General features: G+C 36.4%; 1 protein-coding gene across 9 annotated transcripts in view; it reads left to right on the plus strand.

The window, feature by feature from the left end:
* The window catches only part of ZNF711 (zinc finger protein 711), a 35228-nt gene that overhangs the window by 9905 nt on the left and 11655 nt on the right, over positions 1-13668 (plus strand). For 2 of the 9 annotated variants that reach the window (XM_082770520.1, XM_082770519.1), the window contains exons 5-14: positions 2397-2555; positions 3281-3427; positions 4029-4166; positions 5515-5562; positions 6127-6270; positions 6736-7830; positions 10284-10393; positions 11053-11108; positions 12307-12402; positions 13553-13625. In XM_082770520.1, the coding sequence (XP_082626646.1) occupies positions 2397-2555; positions 3281-3427; positions 4029-4166; positions 5515-5562; positions 6127-6270; positions 6736-7830; positions 10284-10312 (1760 nt within the window). In that variant the 3' untranslated portion in view covers positions 10313-10393; positions 11053-11108; positions 12307-12402; positions 13553-13625. The other 7 variants (XM_082770517.1, XM_082770518.1, XM_082770521.1 and 4 more) reach the window with 6 other exon arrangements.

Below are 13668 nucleotides of genomic sequence, written 5' to 3' on the forward strand. Positions count from 1 at the left end.
ATCTAAAATTCTGTGTTTATTCTTATACTGTTTCACCAGATATGTAATGATGTCCAGTCACTGTCATACAACATAAGTTAAATTGTTGGGAAGTTTGTCTCTAAAGGACACATTATCACATACAACTGATGTTCCCCTGTTCAGTAGGAAGTTGCTGTACTGCTTCCAGTACTGAAATACTTATTTTCTGTGTTAAATTGATAATGAGTTCATAAAACTTTGCAGTTTAGAGAAAGTTGGTGTTGCTTGAGTTGCAGATTTGAAAATAACTCTTCTACCACCTGCCAATTCTAAAGTTACAATAACAGCACACAATTAGTAATTTCTGCCACCCAGCCTTTCACTTTTCTTTCTGTGTTTTGGCAGCGTATCTAGTCATACAGCTACACATATGTATATATATGTAATTGCTTCTGCCTTGTATTATTAGTTACTTTTGATACCTTAAAGACTCGTGTATGCAGTGGGACCATCCATTGTGCAAAAATTAAACGTGTGTATCATATTGAAGAATTTGGATAAATTGTGGCTTGCTTGCTTGTGGTGTTGGTACTCTTACATTGCCCTGCAAGGTAATTTGAATGTAATGTACTGCATGTCAGATTTGAACAGATTAAGATACTGATGTTCCTGACATTGATTTTAATAGAGATACAGTTTTTAATTAAAACCATTCTAAAAACTTTTTTCCAGAGGAAATTTTTATTTATTTCCCCTGATCAGAGTCTGATTCTTTTTGGCTATTCAATTAAACTGTTGCTCACAAAGAGAAACAGGTCAACCATAGGATTTTTTTTGCATTCCCTTTAAATTTTATCAAAACATATGATTTAATTTTCAGAGGTTCTAAAATTAAATATTACTTCATGCCTGGTTCTGTTGTCAATAACTTCTGTACTTTTCTGATGCAGTCCAGGGTTTCTGAAATAAGGTTCCTCAGTGTGTAGGTGATAAATGGTGGATACCTACTTGGATGGGTTTATCTGCGGAACCCTGTCTGTGTGTGGGAAGAGCTTAGTTTGGGATTGCTGTGGTGGATTCCAGCCCTGCTGCAGGAAAGGCATCTGCTCTTTTTCTAGCAGGTTCTGAACCACCTCACGTGAATGCCTGGAGTTTTAAGAAAAGCTTAAGCTTGTACCTCACTACGCCGGGCTGTAGCCTGAGGTAGTTAAAAGCAGCTCTTCAAGAGCAGTCATTGCTGCACGGGGAGCAGGAAGCTTAGAGGGGGATTGGGAACCACCGCAGCCATCCCGAGGTAAGCCACCCCTCAGCAATCAGAGCGGCCCCGTTGAGCAGGCTCAGGCCTTACTCCTGGAACACTGCTGCTTAAATATTAATATAAATGATTGGTGTTAAACCTTGTTTGCACATATTTTAGTGTTACACATGCAATAAACTGCCGTCCATGAACTGTATTCAGTTCAGGTTTTATTTACAATTTGTGGAATTCTTCCGTTTAGAGAGTGCATTCAGTGTGTGGTACATGGGCTTGGCTTGGCCATCTGCAGAGAAGCCACCGTTGGCCACTGAGAGAAGTGTGTTGTCAGTACCTGTGTCAGAAAGGTGCTTGGTTCGGCGGCCTGTTAGCAATTTGGGACATAGATCTGCATAAATAGATACCTGTGTGCGTACTTTTTTTTTAAACAAAATAGTTTTCCTTGTAAACTTTTAATGGTTTGAATGTGTTTTTGTTGAAAAAATGAGATGAGTATTTTGAAAACACATCAGAGTTGGTAAGACAGGTACATAAGGAACAAGAAGTCTATTTCAGATTGTATTATTTGGATTTATTTTCACCTCATCTTTTAATTGGCTATATATTATGCAATAAACTTTGTTAATTTTAATGTTTTCAAGTGATAACATGGATAAAATCATAATTTCGTTTAGGGTGAAGAGGTAGTCCAATTTTTGATGCACACTGCTATCACTGGAAATGTAGTCAGGAGTCATCACTCGTGATAAGAGTATCTACTACTAATTGTTGGTCACCAGTATTTTAGAGTAGGGAAGAAGTTTCTTGGAACTCTTAGGCTGTAACAGGCAATTTTGGGCTTGTTTATAACATTTTTGGATGTGTATGTTTAATTTTACTATCTGATACATTTTTGCTTTCTAAGTGCGATAGTTTCAGAAAAAACACACTGTGGTGACAAACTCTCTAGTGTTCTTAACTCTGTCATTCATTAAATGTTTCCAGAGTTGCAACAAAAAAATGAGTACTGACCTTTCAGAATCTCTTTCACGTTCCTTAAGATGAACTATTTGGTGAAGTCCATATATGGCAACAAAACTTTCCTATGCATGGGGATAATAGTGGAGAAAATAATGCTACTGATTACTGTGACTTTTAAAAAATGTATTTGAGCCTCATTGTTACTCTCTTACCTTTACAGTGGATGATGTTGGAGAAAAACTGGATCATATAGGAAGCACTCCCTTGAAAATCAGTACCGAGGTGGCAAATGATGAAGTTGCTAAAGATGATGGGTTTGGTTCAGAAGTTATCAAAGTGTACATATTTAAAGCTGAAGCTGAAGATGATGTCGAAATAGGTACCTTTGGAATTTTGTATTTTTCCAGTAGTAAAAAAGTGTTTTGTGGTCTTTCTGTTTGTTAATGTCATGTAATACACTGATCAGAATGTTCTGTGGAGTGTGACATTTGTGGAGATTGCTCATATACAATTGATGCTTCAGGTGTTATTTTCAGGTTCAGGTCAACAAAGTAACTACGTATTTTGCTGTCCCATTTTGAATGGATAGCACCTGATTCTGTTGAAGGCCAGTGGTTATTTCTGTAAGGTTCCTGCGATTTTACTATTTGGTCCTTCATTTCTTTAAAGTATAAGAAAGGTTGTGAAGACTATGTGCTTCTGAAGGCCATGGGGAAAGAAGATGGAAGTAGCATGTTAACATCCCTTATCTGTTGTAACATCTGTTATTTCCTACATGATTATCAGGGCCTGGTACTAAAGTATGGTTCCTTACTCTGGGGATGGGTTGTCAGTCTTGAGGAACAGACTGCTAATGCAGCAGCAGGAAGAACCACAATTTCTTATGGCTGAAAGCTAATTTACAGCAGGGACATTCTTGTGTGGTACTCTCACTACTTCCAATTACCATTCTTAAAGACAGACATGAATACTAAAACATTTAATTGGAGTTTTATAAAATAGCTTTATCGTAAATAAAAAAAAAACAAACTTCAGTCTGAAATTAATCTTGAACGTGGTTTTGTTTACATTCACTTAATGTGTTTAACTTTTTTTTTGTTAAAGGTGGGACAGAAATTGTCACAGAGAGTGATTTTCACAATGGACATTCAGTAGCTGGAGTAATTGAACAAGGAGGTGTTGGTAGAATGCAGCGAGAAAAAATGGTTTACATGGCTGTTAAGGACTCTTCTCAGGAAGATGAAGATATTAGTAAGCATAATAAGAAACATTTTTGTTTCTCATGCTGTTTTGTACAACAATATAAGCATCATTCTCAAGGACTTTTTTAATTTTTCTGAAGGATTCTTCAGCCTGAAGTAGTAGAAAACTAAGCTCATCTTCCCTAAAAATAAAGAGCAGGCTATAATTGTTTTAAAGTGATGTGGATAAAATGCACTTTGTGCATACTGTATGCAATCATTTCATTATTTATATTAAATTTAACATTTCCATGGATGAAGTTAATGAGGTTAGTCAAATTTCTCATTTTTCTGTTTTCCTACTGTGAATTACCTTGTTTAATCAGCTTTCTGGCAAAGTGGCAAATAAATGTCATCATTTACAAGTTTATAATTTTATAATTTTGAATTTGTATTGGTATTTATTTTGTATTCATTTTTATCGATATGTTTTCTCTCTTTAAGGAATGTCTGAATAAACAATGATCCCCTAAGAGAAGGGGTGGTTCTAAATGCCAAAGGAAGAAAAGTAATTTATAATGGGTATCAATCAGAGTGAGAGCAAATTAAGTGAAAGAAAATTAAGGATGAGTAGAGTGAAATTTAAGAAACATTCTTCTCCTTTAATCCAGGCTGTGCCGAAATAGCAGATGAAGTTTATATGGAAGTTATTGTAGGTGAGGAAGAAGCTACGTCACTTCCAGACACACAGCTTGAAGACTCTGGTGTGAATAAAACTTTTGTCCCTGTTGCTTGGGCTGCTGCTTACGGTAGGAATCAGTATGCTTATTTTCTGAAAATCCCTTGCATTGTTTTTTTCCCAACCTAGCTTCCAGAATCTCTGTGCAATTGTCATAATCTTTCACCTTTCCTTAGGGGTTTGGAAACCCTATTAGCACTGTCAGTTAGTGGAGTTGATAAAATGCTGTGAAAAATTCTTTTCCACATAATTCACAACCTTTTACACATAAGGTCCTTGGCTTTTTTGCAGTTCAGATACAAAGAAAATGATCCCATTTTTACAGTGGTGTGTTTTCTTTCTCAATGCTGGCTTGTCAAACAGTTGTCAGATTACTTTAGTAGTTGGTTATCTTGAATATAACGAATGGGTTCCTATATGTTGAGTTTTACAAAGTAGAAAGGAAAGCTGTTTGGAGGATTTTGGTACTCTTGCTCTAATTTACCATCTCAGATGTACAGAATTCATGGTTTTTTGATGGTTGAAGTCAGCTGTTGAAGGTCTTACAAAAACAATAATAGGTTTAAGTATCTTATATTAACTAGAAGGAAAGGAGAGTAACTTCAAAAATAGTAAGAAGAGATGTGTGAAGCTGTTCCTGATAACTTTATTTTATGTAGCATGTTGTAAACCTGTTACTCCTTTAAATTATGAAAGAAAAAATAATATATTTTTTTTCTGCAGCAATGTTTCAAATTGTAGAAGTATCTTATCAGGACATGACAAATTCTGAATATTCTCTTATTTCATACTTACTTTTTTCCAGGATTTTGGCATATTAAATGTATATTAAGAGACTATCAGATCAGCATCAGTAGTTGGGCTTATGAAGTGGTTTTGAACCACGGAGCCTTGGCACTTAGCAGTAAACACTTCCAATCCAAAATGAGGAACATACTCTTAAAGTGTTACTTCTCCATCTGGTAGAACTTTGTAGTGTCTCATAGATGAGTGCTGAATGGCTGATAAGGCAGAAGTCTTACTAGCTGCCTAGTTCTACTCTGGAAAGATAAAGTACTTTCATCTCAAAAACAAATTGTGGACTTTGGGTATCCTCATTTCTGGATTGGTATCCAAGGTTATTTATAAGGGTGAAAGTTCTCAGAAACGAGCTTATTAACAGAGAGAAGCAGAAAAGACAGCGTGGTAAGCATGCAAACACAGCTTCAGTGGATATTGACTACTGAGAAAGATATGATTTTTATTTCTTGGTGCACATAATTATGGAATACTGAACTGATGTGAACTGCATATCTCAGTTTGGACAGATTGAGCTATTACTTTTTAGTTAAGTTGGTTTTCTCTCATTCTCAGATTTTCAAAGCCGTCATCTTTAAAAAGAACTTTAATTTTAATGACTAAAATACCATTTTCTGCAGGAGATGAAAGAAGACTACCCAGAAGATATGAAGATGGTCAAGCGGCAGGTAAGAACATGCAAATGTGCTGTGTAGAACTCTAAAACTTAGGCTTTTAAAAATGTCTATGCTTTCGTGATAGACTCCTGATCAGTGAGTGCAAAAATTGTCCGTGAAGTATATGTTGAAGGAGTAGTCCTTCTCTAGTATTTAGAAATGAAAATAATTTTAGATGTGTTGTTGGCCTTCAGGGTGGGTGGGGAAGCTGGGAGGATCTGCAACTTGGGTTTTATATACAGTTCTGTAGTCAGAACAGAGAATGCAGTTGGTGAGAAGTTCAAGTTAGATAAAAGGAAACAACCAGCATAACTTGTAAGAATTAATGTCTTGAGAAATATGAGGTATCAATGAATATAGTTGAGAATTAATCAATGTTTAAAGAAATGCGTTCTTTTGCCAACAACAAAGGTAGTGCTTTATATTGGCACTCTGTTTTTTGTATATGTTCATTGTAGAGGAATGGGTGATGCTTATTAAAATAAGTAGTAGATCTGTTGCTGTGCAATTCCAGTCATCAGTCCCAAAGAAAAAAGTTGTTTAAGGTTTTTTATGGTGTTTAATTTTTGTTTCTAGGGAATAACTTGGATACACGATTAGAAAACAAAAACGGTAATGCAACACAATACCTGCAGATTTGTGATAGCATTAGCACTAATAGAGTGCTAAAACAAAAAAACAAGAAAAGGAGGAGAGGAGAGGCCAGGCAATGGCAAACAGGTAAACACTGTATGGTTATGTGTATTCTCATGGAGTGGTATTTACTCCATTACTATTCCTTTTTTTTTTTTGTTCCCCAAACCGGTGCAGAATTAAAAAATATAAAAGGTGATTTGCAGATTTCCTGTGTCCTTCCCCCCTCCAATTCTGTGCATAGAAAATGTGTTAATTTCTGCTACTGAAGTCAGTACGCTTTGGGCTGATGTAATTCATTTGAACTTTGCAAGCTATTAAAAAGTAATTGTGGATATCCTCACTGTACATCTGATACCACTTACCTATTTGAGCAGTTTCTAAAACAAAATACATAAACTGTAGGTGCTGTGGATTGGTTGTTTTTAAACTACTGAACTCTGTCTGCTGCAAGTGTAAGTGCATGAATTTGAACAGCAGTTGGCTGATTTTAAACTTCTTAATCCGTGAATTTATTTCCTTCATAACTTGTTTTTGTTTGTTTAAAAACAGCTGTTATAATAGGTCCTGATGGACAGCCCTTAACAGTTTACCCTTGTCATATATGTGGGAAAAAATTTAAATCCAGAGGATTCTTGAAAAGGCATATGAAGAATCATCCAGATCATATGATTAAGAAGAAATACCAGTGTACAGACTGTGACTTTACAACCAACAAAAAAGTAAGTTTCCACAATCATCTGGAAAGCCATAAACTTATAAATAAAGTTGATAAAACCCATGAGTTTACAGAATATACGAGAAGATACAGAGAAGCAAGCCCATTGAGTTCTAATAAGCTAATACTGAGGGACAAGGAGCCTAAACTGCACAAGTGCAAATATTGTGACTATGAATCTGCAGAGCAGGGACTACTCAATAGACATCTACTTGCAGTTCACAGTAAGAACTTCCCTCATGTTTGTGTGGAGTGTGGGAAAGGATTCCGTCATCCGTCAGAGCTGAAAAAGCACATGAGGACCCACACTGGGGAAAAGCCATACCAGTGTCAGCACTGTGTCTTCAGATGTGCTGATCAGTCCAATCTGAAAACTCACATCAAAACCAAACATGGGACTGATTTGCCATTTAAATGTGAGCACTGTCCCCAGGCTTTCACAGATGAAAAAGAACTGCAGCAGCACACAGAATTATTTCAAGGGCATAAGACTCATCAGTGTCCACATTGTGACCATAAGAGCACCAATTCAAGTGACCTGAAGCGACACATTATTTCAGTTCATACAAAGGATTTTCCCCACAAATGTGAGGTATGTGAAAAAGGCTTCCATCGTCCATCCGAGCTCAAAAAGCATAGTGAAACCCATAAAGGTAAAAAGATACATCAGTGTAGACACTGTGACTTTAAAACATCAGATCCTTTTGTACTGAGTGGGCATATCCTCTCAGTTCACACCAAGGACCTGCCTTTTAAATGCAAAAGATGTAAAAGAGGATTTAGGCTGCAAACTGAACTTAAGAAGCACATGAAGACCCACAGTGGAAGAAAAGTTTATCAGTGCCAGTATTGTGAATATAGCACTACGGATGCATCAGGCTTTAAGCGGCATGTAATATCAATACACACAAAAGACTATCCACATAGGTGTGAGTATTGCAAAAAGGGGTTCCGTAGACCATCAGAAAAAAATCAGCATATAATGAGGCACCACAAAGAGGCCATAATGTAATATATGATGTCAAGAAGGAAGCAATTTAGAAACTGTGATATGCTAATTGGGGAAAAAAAATCTCATGAACTGTTTCTCCTGGTTTCAAAGCTTGATATTAAATCATAACTTTACATTCTTTGTATTAAAAGTCTTAAAAGTATTAGGGTTGACAGGGGATCTCATAGCCCTATGATTGTTGCTTATCAGAACCTGAAGAGCACTATAGAATGCAGAAAGATGGATGAATGTCTTAAATTTGCAGAAAGATGGATGAATGTCTTCAAATTAATGGTATTACACATTGTTAAGCTATAGAAGACAAAAAGATGATTGTGTTATCCATTTTGTCAGTAAGAGCATTTGTCTCCAATATGAAAACAGTTCAGATATATGGTGGGGTTATTTACAAATTGTTTGCTAAGGCAACTGAGTCTAGCTTCTTGTGCAGTTTTGAAAGAAGAGTATTAGTCAGTCACTTGATCATAACGTTTTTAAATTGTGCCTGGAAATTATATTCTAGAAATGGTGAGATTTAGGGGTTGTCCCTCTTTTTTTTTTTTTTTTTTTTTCCTAAAAAAAAAAAAAGGACACATTTCATTGGGAAACTTTTTTGTTTCCTTTATTAGTTAGGTCCAACACGTAATTTTTTAAAAGGTTCTCAAAGCTGCTAACCTATTTTATTGCAGGATATGATGTTTAAAATATAGCATTATGTTATGATCTCAAAGGTGGTGTTCTGGTGCTAGGGTTAAAGATGTGTATGTATATAATTTCCCTTTTTTATCTGAATCTACAGTTGAATGTTGTTCAGTATGGCACATAACAAAATTAACTTTGAATCTGACTTTTTTTTAAGGATAAAATGGATGCAGCTGATAGTGTTGTGACTCAACACTAATTTTTTCTCAATACCTTCAGATCTCAAAAAAATATTAAAAAGAAAGTTGAAAAAATTATAGTTTACTTTTTTTTTTAATTAAAATTCAGAGTACTTAGAAGTTCTGTAGGGCAGTGTTCTTTACAGGTATGACTATTACTGTCCTACCTCCTGATAGGAAATTTTCAGTATAAACATAAAATTGCACCTTTTAATCAATTCTTAAAAAGAAAAGTCTATACCGTGCTATAAACATGCATTTTCAATCTGTAAGAAAGTATATATGCAGTATTTAACCAGAGAAATATGCTGCCACTAGAGTTTGGAGGTGGATCTTCAGTTTACAGTGTATACATTTAAAATATGCATCCCTTTAAACAATGCTTTGTGTTAGCATGCTGCAAATCAAATGGCGCTTAATATAACAAGCTGGTCTAGGGCTATTTAATGAAAAACCTGTTCATAAATGTTACGCATATAATGTGTATTTTTTATTCTTTTTAGTTGCTTCATGTTTGCACACAGCTGTTTACATGATAAATTGTAACTTCATGCTATATTGTGGCTTTGTGTTTCAGATAATGTTCATATTTTGTTTTTGCACCAGATGAGAATCAGTTCCTTGAGAAAAAATTTTTTTTATATTTCTAAACTTCAGAAAGTTAAATTTGGGAAATCTCTTAGAAAAATATGTGTTTTATGTGGCTGTAAAAAATGATGTACACGCTGTAAAATAAGATTGTCACTGTTATGTGGGATTATTATTTCTAAATGTGTTACTCATCGTAACGGGCATACAATAAAACGCATCTCTTGCACTCCAAATTTTTTGGAGTATACTTTTCATTTATGGTGATTTAGGAAAGTCTCATTCTGTGGAAATTTGCTTAACATTTCAGTACATTATTATTCCCTAATTTAAAATGCAGTAACATCTCAAATTAAGGGCTTACTTGAGGTATGTTTATCAGACTACTGAGGGGGGAATATTGGGGTTTTAACTGACCCTTTGTATTTACAGGTGTAATGTACTTAAGTTTATTTCTAAAATAATTATCAAACGTGATATTGAATTGCCATTGAAATTCTTTCTTTTAAGTGAAGAGCGCATTAGATTTCTCATATTTTGGGAAAAGACAGGTAGGTACTGCCTTAACTGTGTAATAAGAACAGTCGGCAAAATGCTAAAAATTCTGTCTTAATTTTCTTCGTTTTAGAATACTTGAATTATGACATCAATAATTAAAAACTTTAAGAAAAGAGTGCAATGTTAAATGAACTCTTCCTCAAGGATTTGCAACGGACTTCTAGCCAGTGAAGTCTTAGGTTTGTACTAACAAACAAACATGGTGAATTTATTAATCTGGTTTGTTTATAATACTTTATTTTTGTATGTCCAGCATTCAGAGGAGGAGGAGGAGGCAGTAGCATTCAAAAAGTCTTAGAAATTGAACTTGTGTTTTGTTGACAATTTTAATGTGTTATTCCTGAAAATTATATTGAATGCGTAGACAGAAGGAGATTCTTCATAGCAGACTGAAGATGATCATTGTGACTCTGTGACCAAGCACAGATCCGTGCTGGCTCATTTTTCCAGCTTAAGGATGGAGACAATAACCAGGTACTTAAGTATTTGTAACATCATCTTTAGCAAACCTTGTAAAAACGCTCAGTCCTCATTGCTTAAGGATCTATCACGTTACTTGTGGTACAGAACAGTCCATGGGGGCTACATACAAAAGAAATTAAGCTTCTGGAAAGCCAGCATTTTAGATGGTGATAAAAATGTAGACGTAATGCCTGTGAGCATTACCTTCAAATCATATTTTGATACCTCTTACTATTCATGCTTGGTATTTGGTAGAGAACTGTATTAACATTTACCATTTGTAGCATATGCTTGAGGATAACTGTAGTGTTTCTTCCAACATACCTTCCTGGAACATAAAAATCTGTGAGGAATGTTTTCCAAGATATGAGGGCAGAAATAGTGGTTGGAAAAGCTACAGCTTTAGTTGGTTATTATCAACTAAAGTACAAACATGGGGAAGTAAGGAGGACTTGAAGAAAGGTGTAGGCTGGTACAATCTCCTGTGTATGAGCCCTGCTCTTTGTGACAGCTAGATGGAGAAGCTGAGTTAAGTTTAACATGATGGTTATAGGCAGCCTTGTCCAATACGAAGTCTCAAGACAATTCGCCACTTTCATTTGGTTGGCTTATTGCTTTAGAATTTTGAATGTTTTTTATTTATATTAATTGTTTGTTTCTTCTTTTGGCAGTGGAACGGTGAAATGGACAGTGAAACCTAACTGGGCAGAAACATTGTGGGGACAAGGTCTGTTGAAGAGAGAAAAATAACTCACACAGCAGTAAGGTTAATGTATTGCTATCCACATTCTATCCATGTTGGACTTTAAACAGTATCAAAAAATAATTGTCAGACTTTTTGCTTGAGCAGTGGCTTTAGAACTCAGTAGCTAATGTTGTCACTGGGAGAGTGAATGCTTCTGCTTGACCCTTTGCTGGCTCTGTCCAGTGCTGGTTAGGTAGATGTTGATGACTGAGCCTGGACTTGGTATTTTCCTGTAGGTTGAAATCCCCATCAGTGCTTCTGCTTCTTCTAGAACTGTTGTCTTTGTAGCTGCAGATGTTGAAACTTCTTGTAACTGTAACAGATCCCTGCTCTGCCTAGTCTGTACCTCTGCCCTGACTGGCTCCCTCCCCTGAGCTGGCAGCAAGCCGCCTTCCGTTTACCCAGACCAACACAACCTTAGGATGGGATGAAGTGCAGACAGGCCCTGCCTGTTCATTTTCAAAGCAGATGAGTTCCTAAGTGGTGGCAGGGAGTGAAGGAGAGACACTACCACCTGTGAGCTTCATAAGTCTTGTGACTGAATGTTTCATTCAATGGTAGAGTTGGTGGTATCGTATTCTATTACTTCTCCTGCAAACCCTGAATGAAGTCTCCCATCACTGCTGTCACGTTGCACGGTCTCTGCTCTTTTAGAGGTAATTTTCAGTAGACATGATCATCTTCCGTGCATACGTGCTTTCCTTATTGAAGTTCACCTGTCTTGCCTTTTGCCATGTTTTCAGTAAGGGCTGTGCGCTGTCTTGGAAAGAGGAAAGGTTTGTGCTTTTCAAATAGTTGCAAATCTCCTGTGCAGTGACACTAACAAATAGGAGGAAGTACCTTGCCAAGCAGTTGTGGTAGGATGACACCCAAAACACGATGAGTAGGGAAGGTGACCTGTGCCATAAAGCTGCTTGCTGCCTAGGAGCACAGCACCGAGGTAGTTCAGCTGTTCTCAACTGTGTATGGATTTCTTCGCTGCTTGCTTCCTGTGGTGATGTACGTGATGTACAAACACGTCATGTTTTCTTGAGCAAGCAGCAGGTTTTAATACATGTGGAAGGGTTGCTCTGAGTGTCAGAGTTGTTTACTGCAGTTCTTTGACAGACTAAGAACTAAAAGGCGGAAACACTTAAAATTAATTCTTGTCTGATTCATCGTCTGTATTGTTTTTCTTCAGGTTTCAAATAACCACAATTAAAGGCAATGAAATTGAGAAAGTGAGAATACGGAAGAACACCAGCAGCGTAGTCTCGAGGTAAAGGTCAAGGTAAAGGTATGTTACCTTGATGTAGTATTCAAAGCCTATGTTGACTTTTCAGGCAGAATGCTAGAGGTGTCATTAACTTTTAAACTAGGACTGTATTTGGCTTTTGTTTCACAGCTGAGGCAGAAGAAACCATTCTGCATTACATAGTTGGGTGGAAAAGACAGTAGCAGAAACCAGAAGACAGCTTTTTTTCTCCTACTTTTCAATGTAAGAACAAGAAATTGTGTGCTGTTACATCACTTCAGGCAGGGAGGGTTTAGTTAATACTGTTGGTAATTTAACAGGGCAGTACATGCATTGCTGTAAACACATGAAGTAAATGCTGTCTTTGGTTTTTCTAATTTGCTTCTGTAAAAATGTAGAAGTCTCAGTGGACATACCTGAAATGGAGGTGAAAAATTTTTTGAAGTGTACCGGTTGTAGTTTGAGTGTTAACTAGAATGTACAGAGATGAGTAAGTGAGAAAAGTGCATTGCTGTAAACTCCAGGAGAAATGTTAGGTCAGTCAGGCAGTGGGTGAGACTACAGCAAATGTATTTTTATAATAAAAAATAAAAATTTTGCTTTTTAAATAAATCTGGTTTTAAAACAAAACCAGCTCCAAATGGCCACTATGCTTCACCTTCTAGTCTAGCTCAGCTTTTTGACAAGTATCTATTGCTTTGTGTTATCTGGGAGTAAGGTATGTTGTTACAGCAATCAGTGCTGTAGCATGTGCAGTATAGGAAGGTTTTAAAATAGCCTTATAAGCCTTAGAGCAGCTGATCCTTGCTACACAATACAATATTGACATCTGTCTTTCCTGGTTAGTAAAGTAGGCTTTTTAAAAATAGGATGTTAGCCACTAGCATGGGGAACAATTAGGGTGTTTCCAAATTTGTCTTAATGCCAGGTGTATATGGAAGACAGTTCACTTGCTAAACATGGCATTTGTCATCAGATTACGACGCCCAACCAGCTCTGACTGTATTGAGAGCCCGTACTTTTTCCTGTCTTTTAAGGGTGTTTACTGCTTTGCCTATGCTATTACACGGTCTTAAGTCATACAGAGCTAAAGAAACGGTTTAATATTATTTATTTGCTAGAAAGGTTAGTATGTACACTGAAAAGAGTGTAAAGCATGTCCATTAATAACTGATGCTTCTGCTGTTTACAGCTTCTTTCTTTGGAACTGGTTGCATCATGCTTCCAGCCAGTCAAGCCCAGCTGCAATCATGGCAAAGAGCACAGTAAGTAAGAAAGTTGATTTGTGTCTCTTTTTGTTGGGATAAC

Source organism: Aythya marila, assembly GCF_965140915.1.
Source record: "Aythya marila genome assembly, chromosome: 13".
Classification (NCBI taxonomy): domain Eukaryota; kingdom Metazoa; phylum Chordata; class Aves; order Anseriformes; family Anatidae; genus Aythya; species Aythya marila.